Below are 21,771 nucleotides of genomic sequence, written 5' to 3'. Positions count from 1 at the left end.
CCCTGTCGATATACTGCTGCAGCCGTTTTTGAATGATCTTCAGGAAATTTTGCTTGCATGTGATATTAATGATATTGTTCTATAATTTCCACTTTCTGTTGGGTCACCTTTCTTGGGAATAGGCATGACTATGGATCTTTTCCAATCAGTTGGTCAGGAAGCTGTCTTCCAAATTTCTTGGCATAGACCAGTGAGAACCTCCAGCGCTACATCTGTTTGTTGAAACATTTCAATTGATATTCCATCGATTCCTGGAGCCTTGTTTTTCGCCAGTGCCTTCAGAGCAGCTTGGAGTTCTTCCTTCAGTACCATCGGTTCCTGATCATATGCCATCTCTTGAAATGGTTGAACCTCGACTAATTCTTTTTGGTATAATGACTCTGTGTATTCCTTCCATCTTTTGACGCTTCCTGCATCGTTTAATATTTTCCCTGTGGAATCCTTCACTATTGCAACTCGGGTCTTGAATTTTTCTTCAGTTCTTTCAGCTTGAGAAACACCGAGCATGTTCTTCCCTTTTGGTTTTCCATCTCCACCTCTTTGCACATGTCATTATAATACTTTACTTTGTCTTCTCGAGACACCCTTTGAAATCTTCAGTTCTTTTACTTCATCAGGTCTTCCTTTTGCTTTAGCTGCTCGACACTCAAGAGCAAGTTTTAGAGTCTCCTCTGATATCCATCTTGGTCTTTTCTTTCTTTCCTGTCTTTTCAATGACCTCTTGCTTTCTTCATGTATGATGTCCTTCCACAACTCGTCTGATTTTCGTTCACTAGTGTTCAATGCGTCAAATCTGTTCTTCAGATGGTCTCTAAATTCAGGTGGGATATACTCAGGGTCATGTTTTGTCTCTCATGGACTTGCTCAGATTTTCTTTAGTTTCAGCTTGAACTTGCATATGAGTAATTGATGGTCTGTTCCACATTCGGCCCCTGGCCTTGTTCTGACTGATAATATTGAGCTTTTCCATCATCTCTTACCACAGATGTAGTCAATTTGATTTCTGTGTGTTCCATCTGGCAAGGTCCATGTGTATAGTCACGTTTATTTTGGCGAAAGAAGGTATTGCAATGAAGAAGTCGTTGGTCTTCCAAAATTCCGTCATTCGATCTCCAGCATTGTTTCTATCACCAAGGCCGTCTTTTCCAACTACTGATCCTTCTTCTTTGTTTCCAACTTTTGCATTCCAGTCGCCAGTAATTATCAATGCATCTTGATTACATGTTTCATCAATTTCAGACTGCAGCAGCTGATAAAAATCTTCTGTTTCTTCATCTTTGGCCCTAGTGGTTGGTGCGTAAATTTGAATAATAGTCATATTAATTGGTCTTCCCTGTAGGCGTATGAATATTATCTTATCACTGACAGCGTTGTACTTCAGGATAGATCTTGAAATGTTCTTTTTGACGATGAATGCAACACCATTCCTCTTTCAGTTGTCATTCCCAGCATAGTAGACTATATGATTGTCCGATTCAAAATGGCCAATACCAGTCCATTTCAGCTCACTAGTGCCTAGAATATTGATGTTTATGTGTTTCATTTCTTTTTTGACGATTTCCGGTTTTCCTAGATTCATACTTCATACATTCTAGGTTCTGATTTTTAATGGATGCTTGCAGCTGTTTCTTCTCATTTCGAGTTGTGCCACATCAGTGAATGTAGGTCCCGAGAGCTTTACTCCATCCACATCATTAAGGTCGACTCTACTTTGAAGAGGCAGCTTTTCCAGCACTATATCAGACAGTGCTCCGCTGCTATTCATAAGGTTTTCACTGGCTAATGCTTTTCAGAAGTGAACTGCCAGGTCCTTCTTCCTAGTCTGTCTTAGTCTGGAAGCTCAGCTGAAACCTGTCCTCCATGGGTGACCTTGCTGGTATCGGAATAGCCTACAGCAACACGCAAGCCCCCACAGTACAACAAACTGACAGACACGTGGGGGCATACCGTTAATTCTAAGACACACCATTATTTTATGTACTCATAAGGTTTTTACGTTGTCAATTAAATTGATAAACCTCTTAATTGCAAAATATATCTTAACTTCAGAAATGATTAAATGTGAAATGAATAAGTGTTACCTAAAAAAAAAAAAAATGCAGCATAAGATCTGGGACATTTACTGATTCTACTCTATAAAAAATTATGTATTTTTTAAGGGGATTTATTCATTTTAGCTTGTTTGCTCATAAAGGTTAATATTGTGTATTGTTAATTGCATCAAGTCTGTATGTGGGTGATGTGTATATTAATGGTAATAATACTGTTATGATTATTGGGGATACATATTATTTGGCATCGTATAATAAGATTTTGTGTATTAAACTTTTAGGAATTCTATTGATGGCAGCCTCAGAAAATGAAGATAACGATATTTTGTGGTGTGTCAACCATGACACCTTTCCTTTCCAAAAACCAATTATGGAAACTCAAGTAAGCTATCTTGAGAATTGTGGAAAAAACGTATTTTTTGTGTAATTTTCAGTGAAGAATAGTACGTTAAGGAACTTAATTATCTGATTTATTACAGCTTCTAATACTTGAATACTCTTATGTGATTAGAAATCTTATTGAAAAAAGTGTACCCGATTTTTTTTCTTTTGTCAGGTTAAAAATCATTGTGATAGTCACTAAAGACATCATTCTAAAAATTTTGGAACCATTTTAGGGTGTTTTTTATAATGTACCTTGAAGTGCATATACCTTTTTTGTAATGATCTTTGTCCCTTTTAAATAAACCACATTTTTTAGTTATTTAATTGTGAGACCTCTATTATAGCTATGATTTAGACTATAATTCTGCCTAAATTTTTAAGTTTTCTTTTTTTAATTATAAAAATTTTCAAACATACATAAGAGTGGAGGGAATAGTAAATGGAACCCCGTGTTCAAGAATTACAAATATTTTTTCATGTTATTTCATCTCTCTTCTCTACATATACATACACAGACACACAAATACATGGTTGTATTTTAAAAGCAAATACTAGCCATCGTATCATTTTATTTGTGTAATACTTGAGATATATTTCAAATGGCTGAGGGCTTTTTAAAAAAAAAACAACTACAGAATATAACGCATGAGCTTTTTATTTATGGGTAAAGTATCATGTCTATAACTTTACTTTCAAATGATTCAATAAAAGAAAAAATACATAGAGATAAAGCAGATATGGCATAGTGCTAACAACTATCGAGTCTACATATTGAGTATGTAGATATTTACGCTTATTTAAACACTTCTCTGTGCTTGAAATTTTTAATAATAAAATGCTGTAGAAGATTAAAACATTTTGAAAATAGAGTCTCTTAGCTTAGAAAGCAAATATAACGTAAGAAAAGAACAAAAATCTACATGGCAGCAAATAGAAATACTAAATCTTCTTACGTAAATTAATCTATCCTGGAAAGATGGTAGAAGGTATCCTGTCTTTGGTTATAGAAATAATTGTGATTCTAGTAAGTAGTATAATCAGTTTATTTTGAGAAAATTTTACTTTTGTCTTCCCGTGTTAAAATATAATTTATGAATATAAAAGATAATTAAAAGAATAGGACAGTTAATTAGTGATTAGGTCTGTATCCTCCCCTCCACCCGAAACAGGTTTTGCTTCATGTAACTTGAATAAAATATTTGATTTTTTTTTTATATGTATAGATGACGACCCACGTTGATGGTCATTCCTGGGCTCTATCTGCAATAGATGAATTGAAAGTAGATAAGATAATTACACCATTAAATAAGGATCATATTCCAATAACCGACTCACCGGTTGTTGTCCAGCAGCACATGTTGCCTCCAAAGAAGTTTGTGCTTCTCTCTGCACAGGTATGTGCATACTCTGTTCAGATGGAGACAGAAACGAGTGAAGTGGTAGTTAATGACTTCATCAAGTACTGTGCAGTAGTCACTTAAGAGAATCATTTACTTAACTGTTTCTGAACGTTTACCCTTGCTGCATTCTTAAGGAGTAGTTTGTCAGTATCAAAAGTACTACAAAAAGAACTAACTCTTGAAAAGTGTTATACATTTCTTAGCAGTGCTGTCACCAGTGTTCAGGAACGTGGAATATGCTGTAAGCTAAATTTTACTACTAAAAACAATGAAATAAAATAATTATAGTTCTCATGTTAACTTATTTAAAAATATTTTATTATTTGTTTTCTTGATTGTAGTCCATTGACAGAAATCAAAAGTTAAAACAGAAGTCTATATAGTGAAATTCTCCCTTCCAGTGTGGGTCTCTCTCTAGGTAGCCATGCCGTCAGAATCTTGTGTATCCGGAGATATGTGATGGATATACAAACAATACAAATACTTTTCTAAGCAAATAGTCACATACTATGGACATTATTTTATACCTTGCTTTTTCTACCTCAATAGTTTATTTCGGAGCTCTCCCATGTCAATATTTAAAGTACTTTCATTGATTTTTACATTTGAAAGGTATTTTTTATGAATGTAGCCTGTTTTGCTGTTGTGTGCCGTCGATTGTGTGCCGTCGAGTTGATTCCAACTCAGAGTGACCTTACAGGGGTCACAGTATCACTGCCCCGTAGGGTTTCAGGGAGCAACTGGTGGATTCAAACTGCTGATCTTTTTGGTTAGCAGCTTGAGTTCCTAACCACTTTGCCGTGAGGGCTCCATATTTAACTAGGATCCTATTAATGGATCATCTTTTGCTATTAAAAATAATGCTGAAAGTATGTACATATACCATTATGTATGTTTTTGATGTAGGTTAAACTGTTGAAATGCTTATGCTAGGTCAAAGGACATGTCTGTTTATAATTTTGATAGATACTGCTTGGTTTCCTACTATGCATTCTTTAGTGATATGTGTAGCTGTTTCTTCACCGCCTCTCTGAGCACAGTATGATTATGCTCTTATTAAGAGTGAGATTGTCTATCTTTTTAAATGGGTATTTTCTTTGAATTATCTGTTCTTATTTTACCTTACTATTTGCCTTTTTCTTTTATAGAATTATGCATCAGGCAAACTAACCTTTTGTGATTTTTAGCCACAAATATTTTCTCCTGGTTTGTCATTTGACTTTGTTCATTGAGATTTTTCCCATGCAGAAAATTTTATAAGTAGCCAATTATCTGTTCTTTTTTGGGATTTATGTCATAAGTGAAAACCTTATGCACTCTGTAGTTTGTAAAATAATTAACTCATTGTTTCTCCGAGTACTTTTGTGATTTTATGTTGTCCTTTAAATTTTTGAAGAACTTATCCTGGTATATGGTATGATAAGGAGCCCTGGCACCACAGTGGTTAAAGTGATCGACTACTAATCACAAAGTCGGTGGTTTGAACCACCAGAGGCTTCTTGGGAGAAAGATGTGGCAGTCTGCTTCTGTAGAGATTTACAGCCTTAGAAACCCTATGGGGTCACTGTGAGTTGGAATTGACTCAGTGGCAGTGGGTTTGGTTTGATATATGGTATGAATATGGATCTGGCTTCATTTTTTCCTAAATGGCTATACATTGTGCCAACATGATTAATGAATAACCTAACTTTAACCTTCTGGTTTGAGAGGCGGGTGACTTTTATCCTATACTAAATTCCAGTATTCACTTTAACCTCTATCAGAACTTTCTCTTTTGTTCTACTGATCTGACTTATTCATGTCCTATTTCCATGCATAATATAAGGCTTTATAGAGTGTTTTATGTTTTATGTGTGGTAGAGCCAGCCCCTTTTCACCTTGCTTTTTTTGGGCAGTGGGGGGTGGGGGGGTTGCAGTGTTTTCTTATTAATTATTCTCTAGATATATAGATCTAGCGTAGTTAGGAGTTGAAATGTAGATTGTTTTTGATCAGTTTATTTTGTGTTTTAAAGTTCTTTGTGTTTCTTTGAGTTCACTAAATAAAGTAGTATAGTCAGCAGCCACCAGCCAAGTATGGTAAATCTCTTATTCATGTTCTTTCTTTTTTTATTTCTAAGGGGAGTCTTATGTTTCATAAACTTAGACCTGTAGATCAACTGAGGCATCTTCTTGTAAGTAATGTAGGTGGAGATGGAGAAGAGATTGAAAGATTCTTTAAATTACACCAGGTAATTATTTATCCTTTTTTTTTTTATGTGATGATTTTTTTTTAAACAAGGGAATGATAAGAATGATAGTTCAATGTTATGTAAATTAGTACCAAAATATTATTATAATCTGGTAATGTTACCAATCTTCCTTTTTTACCTGTATCACTATATGTGTGCTAATATTTGGGAGCAGGATTAATGCATATAAGGCTTATAGTAACCTCCCAAATTTTTATTCTCTTTTGTTGATAAATCCTTATCATTAAAGCATATTAGTAAGGGTCTAATGGTCACAGTACATGGTAAATGTATTTTTGTTAAAAGCCCAAAACGTTATGGGCAAGTCCATTTATAGACAAGTCCCTTTTTTATTTTTTTGTTAATGACCTGAGGAATGATAAGTTGTGAATGCTTAGTTTAAAATGAAGAATGCCAAATCAAACTTAAGCATACAATATCTGTTATAAAAATTCCAGCTCTACCACCAGGGCAAGTTACTTGAACTCTCCAGTCTTCAGTTTCCTCGTATTCTAAATATGCACTACATTATAGTAGTTTGTGGTGTGAGAATTAATGTGTGTTAAACTCTTTAAAATGATGCCTAGCACATGATAGGTATTCATTAAATGTTGGCCATTATTGTAGTTATTTTCTAAAAGGTAGAAAAAATGAAGGAATAAACTAGGAACTAAATTTGAATTTTGGTTAAAAAGGGAAAGGGAGAGCATCCTTCGTTAACACCTATGATAAACTTGAAAACCGGTACTGTTCAGTCCTTTATACCAACTGATTCAACTCAGCCAGCAAATATTTATTGAGCATCTACTCTGTTCTAGGCACAGATCTAAACACTGGATACAACAGCAAACAAAACTTCTTTTAAAATAAGGAAAGTTTTTGGGTTTTTTGACAGGAAGACCAGGCTTGTGCAACTTGCCTGATCCTTGCTTGCTCCACTGCTGCCTGTGATAGAGAAGTATCTGCCTGGGCTACTCGAGCTTTCTTCAGGTATATGTCAGTTTTCTTCCGTACTTGCTCACTTTTTTTGAAAATGGTTGCATTGGCCAATGGGATTGTGATATTGCCATGCATAATATAAAACTTTAGGTAGTATTACTGTATTTTATGTTTGCTGTGTGGTAGTTACAGCCTTTTTAGGCCTGCAAAACAGTTCAGTGACTGCATAGGCAAGTTCCTAACATTCATTTGCAAAAGGGCGCCATTTAGGAAGATTACCTTGCTGTCGGAAGCATCTAGATGAGCATATCCATTATGGTAACCAGGCATTAATACCCTTTGTCTGGATTCTTTTCTCCAGCTTCAGCCTATCCCTTTACACTTCTTTCTACCTGAGTCACCATCTCTGGGATTTTTGCTTTCTCAAACACCGTGTCACTCGTGCTGTTTGTGGATTGTCAGTAACAAAGGATTCTGAATCACTTTAAGGAAACTTTGTTGCAAGGATATTTTTACTCGGGAAATATGTAGCTAAGAATTTGAAATGTGATTTTTTTAAAAAGTTTTTTAAGTACTATGTAGCCGTAACTACAATGGAAATTACATTGCTGTTAACCATTAAGTAAATTCTATGCTTTTTTTTTTTTTTTTTTTTTTTTTTAAAGAAACTGGCAGAGTCCATTATAATTCTTCCTGGTAGCAGTTTCAAGTCAACATTTATTGAACAAATATTTATTATGTATTCTCTGCATATATTTCACTGTCAACATAATTTATTAAAATGGCCACTGTTTAAAGAATTTATGTTGAAGCTAAGCAGGATTTGGAACAATCCCAGCTTTTAAGATGGATAGTTTTGCTAAATAAGCTCAGCCTCTCTTGTCATAAAAATAGGTACGGCGGTGAAGCACAGATGAGATTTCCAACTGCTCTTCCCCCTCCAAGTAATGTTGGTCCCATCTTGGGGTCTCCTGTCTATTCTAGTGAGTATGGAACATTGAAACAGTTTGAACTTTACAAACTTCGTAGCATATTTTAATGGATGTCTAACACTTAAACATGATAATAATATTAAACTCTCATTAATATTGAATCTTTAATGTTTACAAAATAGTATTTATGGAACTTATATTTTCAAAGGAAATGAGATGAATGATATAATAACATCAGTGTTTTTCAAAATGAGAATTATTAGAAAGTTACTGGGAAATTGAGATGAGTCTCTTAATTCTTGAATATATGACGGGTAGTGCCACTCCTTACTCTTTATGCTTATAAATAGGTTCTGTGTCTGAGTTTGATCTGATTCAAAATTTTTATATTCCTTTCATTTTAGGTTCTCCTTTACCTAGCAGTAGTTCATATCCAAATCCAACCTTTCTGGGAACACCACCTCAAGGTACCTCTTTTCTTTGTTTTAGATTGTTGTTATTTTTGAAGAACTAGTGTTGGGAGTTATTACCTTTAATGCTTATTGTGAAACAGATTAACCTGCCCTGTTCCCTTTAAAATAATATGGTTTAGTAGAAGTGACATCAAAGCAAGTATTGGCACTAGGCCATGAATGCCTCTATTTAGGAACTCCTTTGGTGGTATGCCTGGAAAGCCCCTTATTTGGGTGCCAGGATTTAATTAAGCCCTGGTTAGTTCTTTTTTACTCCCTGCATAAGGAGCAGTGATGGCAAGTTTTCTTTCCTTTTTGTCCTGCAGTGCAGGCATTTGAAAGTCCACGTAGAAGCACCTATCAAGTCTAAGTCTCTCTGCTTATTAAGGAAAACCAAATAAATTATCTATTTATTTCAGTATTTTTATGAATATTCTTATCTATGGATCCAGATAAAACAAACTTGGGTTGTCAAGAATTCTGAATCGTTAAGGTACTATTTTTAGAGGATTTGTTTTTTTCACGTACGTATAAGGTTTGCAGCCTCCTGCCATGTCAACGCCAATGTATGCTGCAGGAAACCTAGTAACTCAGGCCACAAGTATGAGTTGTATGACTGGACCAGAGATTGTGTACTCCGGAAAACACAATGGTATTTGCATTTACTTTTCTCGAATTATGGGGTAAGTTTTTCATGGAATAATTTAGCTATTGCTCACTTTGACCTATTTTGAGCTGTTGAACATTTTTAAGTCTAAATTTAGGACATCATTTATTTCTATTAAATTTTAGTTGTAGCTCATCAATTGATAATACTGTTTTCTATCATTTAGTCTTTTTCTTATATAACTATTTATATCTGTGCTGTGTTTCATATATATTTTTTCAAAATATATCTGTATACATATTGATATATAGCATTACAGACTATCCTGTAACTCGGTGACATACATCTACAGGTCAACTGGACAGGTCTTTTGGACTGGCTGGGCTCACTCATGTGTATGTAGTCAGCTGTGAAATAGCAAGGAGCCCTGCCATCTTAGCTGGACTCTCACACCTATTTAGGGTCATCCTTGTAGACTGATAGGGACTAAGCCAGGGCAAATGAACTCCCCTCCATATGGTCTCTCATCCTTCAGCAGGCTAGCAAGGGCTTATCTTGGTGCTGGCAGGGTTAATGAGAAGGATGGAAATGTTCAAAGCCTTTGGTAATAGGCCCAGGATTGACATACCATCCATTTTCACCTCATTCACTTGTCCAGAGGGAAGCTTTAAGGCCAGCCCAGATTCATAAGATGAGGAAGTAGACTTTACTTCTTCTTTATGTTAGGAACTCTTGGGCAGTGCAAATGATTAATGTGCTCACCTGCTAACCAAAAGGTTGGAAGTTTGAGTCCACTCGGAAGCACCTCAGAAGAAAGGCCTGGCAATCTTCTGAAAGATCAGCCATTGATAACCCTATGGAGCACAGTTCTCCTCTGACACACATGGGGGTTGACTCCACGGCAACTGGTCTTTATGAGAGAAGCATCAGAGTTACAGTGCAATAGGGGATAGGTATAAAAAATCAAAACCAAACCCACTGCCATCAAGTCGATTCTGACTCATAGCGACCCTATAGGACAGAGTAGGACTGCCTCACAGAGTTTCCAAGGAGCATCTGGCCAATTTGAACTGCTGACCTCTTGGTTAGCAGCCGTAGCACTTAACCGCTACGCCACCGGGGTTTCCAGGGGATAGGTATAGGGAGGGATAAAGAACGTGGCCTTTTCTGCAGTCAGTCTACCGTACCATCTAATTAGCTATCATGGGTAGTATGTATTTTTTTGGATTTGAGATGTAAACTTTAAGTCATTTACTTTAAAATGTTGAAAGAGTGCGGAGCTCCTATAAATATTTTTTGTCTTCATATACTCCTTTATTTATAATTATGCAGAACCTTTTGATTTTTCTTCAGCAGTGTTTCATTGTCTGAAATAATCTAGTTCTATTAGGTTTGGAAAATTTTCTATTTTCTGTTCTTCCAGCTAACTTAATAAAATGTTAAATGAAACCATTGCTAAGTTTTAAAAACTGAAGAAACACATTAAGTTCCTATAGTAGGCATTTGCTACTTATTTTAATTATTTTTATTCACTTAAAGCACAATAAAACATTTTTTGTTCCAGAAATATTTGGGATGCTAGTTTAGTTGTGGAGAGAGTGTTCAAGAGTGGCAACAGAGAGATCACTGCTGTAAGTGTGTCTAATGTTATTTCCTTATATTTAAGTAACCACTCTATTGTGTCTTCCTATTAATGGATAGATTATGTTGTACTTTTTAAAGTTATAAACAAAATGTAAAGACTGGGTAATTGTCCAATAAGCTATCCACTTCCTAGATTAAATCTCAGCTCTGTCACTTATGAATTGTCCTACCAGGGTAAATTTCTTAACATTTCAGAGCCTGGTACCTCACTGTAAGTTGAGAAGAACACTATGTCTCCCTCATAATGTTGGGGGATTAAATAGCATCAGTCCTAATACTTACTGTTCCTCAAAGTTACTGTTTATGCTTTGGTTTATGTGCACAAAAACCTGGACCCAGTACTAATTTCCATGGTCTAGCATACTTTCCAAACTCCTTTAAGAAAGCATATATTTTAGAATTTTGTTTTATATTATTACAGATTCAGATAGTAAGATTTTTTTTTTTAGTCTGGAATATGAATGCAATTTATTTCAAGCTCTTTTCTTTTTAAAATTGCCAAATACCTTTCCTTTTATTCTTTATAAAAGAATAACGTATTCTTTTTTAAAGTTCACATTTCTAAGTATATGAATAGATTCAACTAATATAGTACATATTCTTTTATATGAGGTTTCAGACTAGGAAAACTAGTCTAAAGTGATAGAAGTAAGAAAAGTGGTTAGCTCTGAGGTGGGATGGCTAATGACTGGAAAGGAGCATTAGGGAACTTTGTTGGGTATTGTAATGTTCCATATCTTGGTCTGGCTGATGGTTGTATACAAATGTAAAAAGTTATCAAGTGTTTAGTTAAGATTTAAGTATTTTACTATATACCTCAGTCAGACAGAGTGGGGGAGATATAGGTATCTAACCTTTTGTTCTGGTCACCATGTGTGAATAGATATAATAAAGAAATTACTGTTTATGAGTTAGGATTCTTCTAAATTAAAACTGTTTACATTCAATTACAAATAGTGTATCTTTCTGTATAAACTTTTTCAGTGTTTTTAAGCTTTTGAAAATTCTTTAAAAATTTTATTTTTAGAGTTTATTGTAGTAAAATATGCACATCATAAAGATTACCATTTTAACCATTTTTAATTGTACCTTTTGGCGAACAGTAATTACATTCACAATGTTGTACAGCCATCAGCAGTGTTTCTGAAATTGTTTCATCACCTCAGACAGAAACTCAGCACCCATTAAGCAATAGCCGCCCCCCCCCCCGCCCCGCCATTCCACTTCTCCTGCCAGCCCCTGGTAACCGCTGATCAACTTTGGTCTCTGTACATTTGCCCATTCTGAATATTTCATATAAGTGACATCATATAACATTTGTCCTTTTGTCTCTGACATACTTCACTTAGTGTAATGTTCTTCCTTTCTTACAGATTGAAAGTAGTGTTCCCTCCCAGCTGCTGGAGTCAGTGCTATTAGAGCTAAAAGGTTTGCAAGAATTTCTAGACAGAAACTCCCAGTTTGCCGGAGGACCATTAGGAAATCCAACGTAAGAGTTTATATGCTCATTTTTTTTTTGCTTTTCATTGTTGTTGAGATGTAATTCGCATACCATAAAATTCACCCCAAGTGTACAGTTCAGTGGATTTTAGTGTATTCACAAGGTTATGCAGCCACCACCACTTTCTAATTCTAGAACATTTTCATCGCCCCATAAAGAAACCCTGTACTCTTAGCAGGCGCTCCCCGTTCTCCTCTTCCCCAGTCCCTGGCCACTGCTAATTCTTCTGTGTCTGTGTATTTGCTTATTCTGGGTATTTCATATAAATGGAGTCATACAATATGTAATAGCTCCCTCTAATGGATAATTAGATTGTTTCTATTTTTTTGATGTTATAAACAAGGTACACTGATTATTCTTCATATATGTTTGTGTACTTGTTCAATAACTTTTTGATTAATTCCTTAGACGTAGAATTTATTACATCTAAGGTTGGGTATTTTGTTATGTTTTGTTTTTTTTTAAGGTCATATACTTTTAAAATTGTTAATTTGTAGTATTAGATTGTTTCCTAAGGAGGATATACCAATTATCTTTATTTTTAGCCTTTGGAACACTTTATTTTAAACAGCATGTAAATAGATTTTGCCCTTTTTTTTCAATCCAGTTTGAGAGTTTTTGTTTTTTAATATAAGAGTTTAACCTATTCCCATTTTATTGGGATTATTTAAATGTTTGATCTTACTTTAACTATACTGAATTTGTAGTTTGTTGTTATTTTTTTTTTTTTTCTCCCCTTCCCAGTTTCCTTATTTTACTGAATTAATCAAGTCTCCCTTCCCGCAACACTGGTTTAGAAGTTCTGCATACAGTTTTTCTTCCTCTGGTAATTAGTTTTAAATTCTCTTAAATGTACATCTCAGTCAGCATTAGTAATTGAACAGGTCTATAATCCTTACCTCCTCCTGCCCTTTCTCCCTTGAAATCATCTGGAATTTTAGTTGCAAGGTTTTTTCTTTTCTTTCTTAAGATGTTGTGTTTTTGTGCTATCGAGTCAATTCCTATTCATAGTGACCCTGTAGGACAGATTAGAACTGCCCCGTAAGACTTTCTAGGCTGTAATCTTTAGGGGAGCAGATCACTAGGCCTTTCTCCCTTAGCCACTGAATAGGTTCGAACTGCTTTCCTTTCATTTAGCAGCCACTAACATAAAACCACTAACATAAAACTCAATGGGTTAACATAAAACCAGGGCTTCTTTTTCTAACATCATGCTTTTATAGTAATATTTTCTGAGCAGCTCATTGAATTTTATAGTTATGTATGCAATTATTTTTTAAATCTTTATAGCCTGTTACTTTTACTAATTTCACTTTATTGTTTCTAATAGTTTTTTTCTTTGACTCTTTTGAATGTTTCAGATATGTACTTCTGTCACCTGCAAAGAGATAGTTTTGCCTTTTCATTTCCAATCCTGGTTGCATCCTCTTATCTTCATAGACTGGTATCCAACACAGTTTTAAATAGTAGTGGAGATAGAGTGGGCATCCTGGTTTTATTCCTGATTTTAGTGGGAAAGGTTCTGGTATTTTCCCATTAAGGAAGATGGCAGGATAGTGTTCCATTTTACATAATTATCTTTTTATTTTATTGGCTACTTTTAACATGAGTGGGTATTGGAGTTTGTCAGTTGGCTTTCTGTGTTTTACAGACACAATTACAATTTTTCTTTAATTTTATTAATAGAATTATATTAACGGATCTTCTCATTTTCACCACCCTTCGCATGCCTGGGTTGCAAGTGTTTCATTGAGTATGAAAATTTTGTTAGCTTTATTGAGGTATAGTTTACATACTGTAAAATTTACTCTTTTTAAATGTACAGTTCAGTACTTTTTAGTAAATGTATAGAGTGCTACAACTATTGTCATAATCCAATTTTAGAACATTTCCATCACCCTAGAGATATCCTACTTGTCCATTTTCACTTGCTTCCCATCCTTACCCCAGACCCACGTCGCTACTAATCTACTCTATCCTATAAATTTGCCTACTGACATTTCATATAAATGGACTCACACAGTGTATGATCTTTTAAGTCTGGCTTTTTATACCTAGCATGTTTTTGAGGTTCATTTATGTTGCAGCATGTACCAATATGTCATCCCTTTTTATTGCCCAGTGAGTATGGAGTTTTAAAGTCATAGTCCTTTTCCCTCTGGCCTTAATATACATTTTGCCACATTTTCTTCCTTAATTTTACTGTTGCAGATGAAAAGTACATTGCCTGTTTGATTCTCTTTCCTCTATAAATGACATGTGTTTACTTTGAAATTTTTTATGAGTTTTTCTTTATTACAAGAATCCAGAAATTATATCATGATTGGTTTATGTATGTCTTCTTTCAATCACTCAGTTAGCTTTTAGAACTAAAGACGACAAGCTTTCTTAAGCTTTCAGTAAAATTTCATCTTGTATTTGTTGTAGTATTCCATGTGTCCCATTCCTTTCTTTAGGAAATTACAGTATTTAAATGTCGTCTCTTCTGTTTCTAACCTCTGTTATTTTACTTTTCATCCGTAATTTCCTTTCTTTTTTTTTTTTTTTTGGTCTTTTGTTTAGCAGGTTAAGAGAATTTCTAGAGTTGATGTTCTCAATTTTTCTGTTTTCAATAACATCTATTCCATTTTTTTTAATAATTTTTATTGAACTTTAAGTGAACGTTTACAGATCAAGTCAGTCTGTCACATATAAGCTTATATACACCTTACTCCATACTCCCACTTACTCTCCCCCTAATGAGTCAGCCCTTGCGGTCTCTCCTTCCGTGACAATTTTGCCAGCTTCCAACCCTCTATACCCTCCTATCTCCCCTCCAGACAGGAGATGCCAACACAGTCTCAAGTGTCCACCTGATACAAATAGCTCACTCTTCATCAGCATCTCTCTCCAACCCATTGTCCAGTCCCTTCCATGTCTGATGAGTTGTCTTCAGGAGTGGTTCCTGTCCTGGGCCAACAGAAGGTTTGGGGACCATGACCACCGGGATTCCTCTAGTCTCAGTCAGACCATTAAGTCTGGTCTTTTTATGAGAATTTGGGGTCTGCATCCCACTGATCTCCTGCTCCCTCAGGGATTCTCTGTTGTGCTCCCTGTCAGGGCAGTCATCAGTTGTAGCCAGGCACCATCTAGTTCTTCTGGTCTCAGGATGATGTAAGTCTCTGGTTCATGTGGCGCTTTCTGTCTCTTGGGCTCATAGTTATCGTTTGACCTTGGTGTTCTTCATTCTCCTTTGCCCCAGGTGGGTTGAGACCAATTGATGCATCTTAGATGGCTGCTTGTTAGCATTTAAGACCCCAGATGCCGCATTTCAAAGTGGGATGCAGAATGTTTTCATAATAGAATTGTTTTGCCAATTGACTTAGAAGTCCCCTTAAGCCATAGTCCCCAAACCCCCGCCCTTGCTCCACTGACCTTTGAAGCATTCATTTTATCCTGGAAACTTCTTTGCTTTTGGTCCAGTCCAGTTGAGCTGACCTTCCGTGTATTGAGTATTGTCCTTCCCTTCACCTAAAGTAGTTCTTATCTACTAACTAATCAGTATATAACCCTCTCCCACCGTCCCTCTCTTCCCACCTTGTAACCACAAAAGTATGTGTTCTTCTCAATTTATATTATTTCTCAAGATCTTATAATAGTGGTCTTATAAAATATTTGTCGTTTTGCCTCTTGACTAATTTCACTCAGCATAATGCCTTCCAGGTTCCTCCATGTTATGAAATGTTTCACAGATTCGCCACTGTTCTTTATCGATGCGTAGTATTCCATTGTGTGAATATACCACAATTTATTTAACCATTCATCCGTTGATGGACACCTTGGTTGCTTCCAGCTTTTTGCTATTGTAAACAGAGCTGCAATAAACATGGGTGTGCATATATCTGTTCGTGTGAAGGCCCTTATTTCTCTAGGGTATATTCCGAGGAGTGGGATTTCTGGATTGTATGGTAGTTCTATTTCTAACTTTTTAAGAAAACGCCAGATAGATTTCCAAAGTGGTTGTACCATTTTACATTCCCACCAGCAGTGTATAAGAGTTCCAATCTCTCCGCAGCCTCTCCAACATTTATTATTTTGTGTTTTTTGGATTAATGCCAGCCTTGTTGGAGTGAGATGGAATCTCATTGTAGTTTTAATTTGCATTTCTCTAATGGCTAATGATCGAGAGCATTTTCTCATGTATCTGTTAGCTGCCTGAATATCTTCTTTAGTGAAGTGCGTGTTCATATCCTTCGTCCACTTCTTGATTGGGTTGTTTGTCTTTTTGTGGTTGAGTTTTAACAGAATCATATAGATTTTAGAGATCAGGTGCTGGTCGGAGATGTCATAGCTGAAAATTCTTTCCCAATCTGTAGGTGGTCTTTTTACTCTTTTGGTGAAGTCTTCAGATGAGCATAGGTGTTTGATTTTTCGGACCTCCCAGTTATCGGGTTTCTCTTCATCATTTTTGGTAATGTTTTGTATTCTGTTTATGCCTTGTATTAGGGCTCCTAGGGTTGTCCCTATTTTTTCTTCCATGATCTTTATCGTTTTAGTCTTTATGTTTAGGTCTTTGATCCACTTGGAGTTAGTTTTTGTGCATGGCATGAGGTATGGGTCCTGTTTCATTTTTTTGCAAATGGATATCCAGTTATGCCAGCACCATTTGTGAAAAAGACTATCTTTTCCCCAATTAACTGACACTGGGCCTTTGTCAAATATCAGCTGCCCATATGTGGATGGATTTATATCTGGGTTCTCAATTCTGTTCCATTGGTCTATGTGCCTGTTGTTGTACCAATACCAGGCTGTTTTGACTGCTGTGGCTGTGTAATATGTTCTAAAATCATGTAGAATGAGGCCTCCCACTTTGTTTTTCTTTTTCAGTGGTATTCCATTTCTTTTAATAAATTTTTTTTTTTTGTCCATCATATTTTTAAATCCCAGAACTCTTACTTACCAGTTTTTCCTTTTTTCATAGCAGCCAGCATTTGTAATATGGACTTCAGATCTCCTTGAGGATACAAGTATAATTGTTTTTCAAAGGAAATCTGGGCCTGGATGCAAGGGCCAACTGATGGAATTTGATGTAGTTTCCCAACTTTTGTTTACTCCTTGCCAACTGACCTTTAGTAATTGGATCTTAGGTGTATTTATGTGTTATAGCTTGAAGTTGCCAGTGGACTGAAAGGAAAGAGCTATGATAGCAATGGTGTACTCAAGTGGATTATTATGCTATGCTGAACCTTTCTAATCTGCTGTCCTACTGCCATATTTGTTATGATGGCCTGGAATTTGCTAAGGAGCAATATAACCACCAACATAAGGAGCCTACTAGGGCCCTCTGAAACAAATCCACCATTTCATGGGTGGGTCGCTCACCTAAGTAAAACGTGATCGGACGCTGAGTTTAGTCAGTCTGCATTTAGGAGAACTGATACACTTTTCCATACTGATGTCTGCTGTAACAGTTCTATAATTTAAAAAACTTCTCTACTTCAACTGTTTGGTTATCCTGAAGTTCATTTTCTTCAGAAAAGACCAGATAAGTGCTTGCTTTTTTTCTCTTTACCAAATTAAAAAGTAATGAATTTGTTTCTAGCATCCTTCAGAGATGATCTGTGTGGCTTTTTATTTAAGTTATTGTTATTAAGTTAATGATAGGTAATACAGTAAAATTGACATTTTTTTTTCAGTGTGCAGTTCTGAGTTTGTGACAAATGCGTAGAGTTACATAACCACCACAACCAAGATATAGAATACCTCCTCATACCAAAAATTTCTCTTGTGCTGCCTTTTCTCCTAACCTGTGTCACACAGTTCTCCTTAAATTGTGCTACCTTTAGAGAGAGGCAGCAAGAGAAAAAAAGACATTCATTCCAAACTCTTCAGACCACAGGAGCCCCCTTTCCCAGTTCTTCTGTCCCAGGGTTTCTAATCTTGACGCTATGGACGTTTTGGTCTGGATAATTCTTTATTGTGAAGGCTGTCCTATGCATTGTACAATGGGTGTTTTGCAGCATTCCTGGCTTCTTCCTACTTGATGCTACTAGTAGTCCCTGGTCATGACGATCAGGTGTCTCCAGGCATTGCAAAATGTTCCATGGGGTCAGTATTGCTCCCAGTTGCAAACAGAAAAATAGTATTTCTTTCAGAAAAGGAAGTTTTTCGTGGAGTTTTCACAGCGCACATAGTTCTGAGACTTGCTCACCTCCAGTCAAAGCCTGGAGAAGAATGTGAGGGGAGTGTCATGGATTGAATTGTATCCACCAAAAGTGTGTGTCAGTTTGGCTAGGCCATGATTCCCAGTATTGTGTGATTGACCACCATTTTGTCAGCTGATGTGATTTTCCTATGCGTTGTAAATCCTACCTCTGTGATGTTAATGAGGTAGGATTAGAAGCTGTTGTGCTAATGAGGCAGGACTCAATTTACAAGATGAGATTGTATCTTGAGTCAGTCTCTTTTGAGATATAAAAGAGAGAAGCTAGTAGAGAGACAGGGGGACCTCCTATCACCAAGAAAGCAGAGCCAGGAGCAGAGCGCATCCTTTGGACCCGGGGTCCCTGTACTGAGAAGCTTCTAGACCAGGGGAAGATTGATGAAAAGGATCTTTCCCCAGAGTTGACGGAGAGAGTACATCTTCCCCTGGAGCTGGCGCCCTGAATTTGGACTTCTAGCCTCCTAGACTGTGAGAGAAGGAATTTCTGTTTGTTAAAGCCATCCACTTGTGGTATTATGTTATAGTAGCACTACATAACTAAGGAGCCCTGGTGGTATAGTGGTCAAGAGCTTGGCTGCTAATCAAAAGGTTGGCAGTTCAGATCCACCAACCACTCCTTGAAAATCCTGCAGGGCAGCTCTGCTATGCCCTGTAGGGTTGCTTTGAGTCAGAATCAACTCAACAGCATGGTTAGGTTTTTTTGGGGGGATGGGCGGGGGACCAGTTAAGCTCATCTCCATATGGGTCATTATTCACGTTTGGCTTTCCACCCCAACCTATGTGCAATCATTTACTTTTCAGAGTTCTCGGGTAGTAGCTTTTTGTATTTGAAGCATTTTTAGTTGTAATCAATGGAGGTGGGGACTGAAAGTCAATGTTTTTATTTAGTATCATCTTGAGTCTATGATTTCAAAACATACTTGATATGTTTGAACCCAGTGCAGACTTTTTCTTTTTCTTTTTGCTAAATGGTCCCATCTATCTTTGACTTATAGGAGCCACTTCAGATTGCTCTTCAGTCTTTTTGACAGTAGTCTTTGTTAGCTTCTTTGATTTCTAGTATGACAAGATGCCTCAGGCTCATTTGTACAATTCGTGCTCCAGACCTGGAATCAGCCTTTTCTCCAGGGAGTCTGGTTACTTTTTTGTAGTAAATGATATTAAAAGTACAGAGTCTAGGTGCCAGGTGTGTTCATTGCTACTGGGCTGTCATACTTCTTTTTCATGAGTAGAGTTAGGAAATATGCTGGGTTTTTTTTTTTGTTTTTAATAAAAAAATCATGCATTTATGCTGTTGTTTTCAGGTCAGATTTAAGATTACAGGTTTATGTTTAATTTCTTTTATTGTATATTTGTATGACTTTTATACTAAAAAGTTGTTTTCTATCAACCTTAAAAATTGTACATTACTTTATCTTATAATATACCTATTATTGTTACAGTAATCATATGTTTTTGAAATTAAAATCTTAATCTATATAATAACGTAATATATAATAGTCTATCTATAGCTAAGTATCAATGGCCAAACAAAAATGTCTCATGAAAGTTTATCAGTTTTTTTCTAGCATCCCTGAAATTACATTAGAAGCTAAAAGATCAGATTTTCCACTACGTGTTCTAATTTGCTCATTTCTCTCAGTGATAAGTAGTTTCTTACAACAGGTTCTTCTTTTATTTTGTCCCGAAGTGCCCCTTCCATAAAATGGAATTTTAAATAATAGTTATTTTATAGAATTACTGTATTAAATAGAGTTAATACATCATTGGTGCTGGCAGAAAGCTAGTGTTCAGTAAAAGGAAGCTACCATTATCCATGTACTCACAACGAGTGGTGGTTCCCTGGGTAGCACAAAGGGCTAAGTGCTTGACTACTAACTGAAAAGTTGGTGGTTCAGACTCACCCAGAGACCTCGGAAGACTGGCCTGGCGATCTGTGGAGCAGTTCTACTCTACACACATGGGGTTGCCTTGATTCAGCTTGACAGCAACCAACAGCATCAACTCACAGTGAGACTTTAAGCATCTAAGAGTTTCAGATGTTTCACTTTTTTAATTTATTATCATTGATTTGCCAGTGATTTTTTTCACTAGTCTAAAAAGAAAAAAAGTATTTAAAACATTTTGGTCTATTTATTTGAAATGTCTAGAACGGACAAACTTGTGGAGATAAAAAGTTAGATGAGTGGTTATTTCAGGTAGAGTGAAGAAACAGTGATTGGCTGTGAATGGGGGGACAAAAATGTTCTAAAGGTGGATTGCAGTGATGGTTATACAGCGCTGTGTATATATTAAAATATATTAAATTGTATACTTTAATGGTTAAATTGTGTGGTATGAATTATATGTCACTAAAGCTATTTAAAAAAAGACATATTCTGAAATTTCTTTTACAGTACTACTGCTAAAGTGCAACAGAGGCTGATAGGATTCATGCGTCCTGAAAATGGAAATACCCAGCAGATGCAACAGGAGCTGCAGAGGAAGTTTCATGGTAAATCACTGTTTCTGATCAGTTAAATACACATGATATACATGAAGGAAAGAGTTTCTGTTGAACAGAAAACAATGGACTTCTTTCAGTAAAGTCTAGTTTGTATAATAACACATTTTTTAGTAAAATATCATTGTGATTGGGAAAATGAGACAGTATGAATATCAGGAAACCACATAAGATAATGATAATCTAGCTTTCCACTTTTTCATTTATTTCCATAACTCAGCCTCTAAATTTTTGTCCCTTCCCCCAGTACAATATACAGTATACATCTTTTTAAAACCTGTTCCCATCGAGTCGATTCTGACTCATAACGACTCTATAGGACATTGTGGAACTGCCCCATGTGGTTTCCAAGGAGCGGTTGTTGGATTCAAACTGCCCTCCTTTTGGTTAGCAGCTGAGTTCTTAACCACTCTGCCAGCAGGGCTCCAGATGTGAGAGGAGTTAAAAATGTGAAGTCAATAGAAGGGAACTGAAAAGTTCTCATAATCTTCAAATAATCTAGGTAGGAATTGAAATAATAAATTATTGGATAAGTTTTGCCTATGGTGAAATTTTTTCTAAGTTCTTTTGTCTTCCATTTTTTGAGCCAAATATTCTGGCTAATAGAACTTTCCTAGTCTTCGCTCCACCATTTTTTCAGAACTTCAGTAAGGCCTTTTAAGTCTGATGATAACAACCGCTGGTGAGAGTTTGTATAAAGGAGAATATTTGAATTGCTGGAATTATAAATTGAAATAACCATTTTGGAGAGCAACCTGTTAATATCTACTAAAAGTTGAAAATGCATATATGCTCAAAGCTAGCAGTTTCACTTCTTGGTAATATATATTAAAGCAATCTTTATCAGACTTTTTTCCCACAGTAAGAAATACATTGTACATTATGACCCAGAGGTATGAAAACATAGACACATAACACACACAACTGA

General features: G+C 36.0%; 1 protein-coding gene across 1 annotated transcript in view; it reads left to right on the top strand.

Moving 5' to 3' along the window:
* Window positions 1-21,771, top strand: part of NUP155 (nucleoporin 155) — a 69,614-nt gene that overhangs the window by 20,837 nt on the left and 27,006 nt on the right. The window contains exons 12-21 of the mRNA XM_049862533.1: window positions 2,333-2,433; window positions 3,659-3,829; window positions 5,953-6,063; window positions 6,959-7,053; window positions 7,897-7,985; window positions 8,339-8,401; window positions 8,922-9,069; window positions 10,558-10,624; window positions 12,011-12,126; window positions 20,737-20,834. Of these exons, the coding sequence (XP_049718490.1) occupies window positions 2,333-2,433; window positions 3,659-3,829; window positions 5,953-6,063; window positions 6,959-7,053; window positions 7,897-7,985; window positions 8,339-8,401; window positions 8,922-9,069; window positions 10,558-10,624; window positions 12,011-12,126; window positions 20,737-20,834 (1,059 nt within the window). The remainder of the gene's footprint in view (window positions 1-2,332; window positions 2,434-3,658; window positions 3,830-5,952; window positions 6,064-6,958; window positions 7,054-7,896; window positions 7,986-8,338; window positions 8,402-8,921; window positions 9,070-10,557; window positions 10,625-12,010; window positions 12,127-20,736; window positions 20,835-21,771) is intronic.

Source organism: Elephas maximus, chromosome 2, assembly GCF_024166365.1.
Source record: "Elephas maximus indicus isolate mEleMax1 chromosome 2, mEleMax1 primary haplotype, whole genome shotgun sequence".
Taxonomy (NCBI): Eukaryota; Metazoa; Chordata; class Mammalia; order Proboscidea; family Elephantidae; genus Elephas; species Elephas maximus.
The sequence above is the reverse complement of the archived record's forward strand: the minus strand, read 5'-3'. Positions and strand labels throughout refer to the sequence as shown.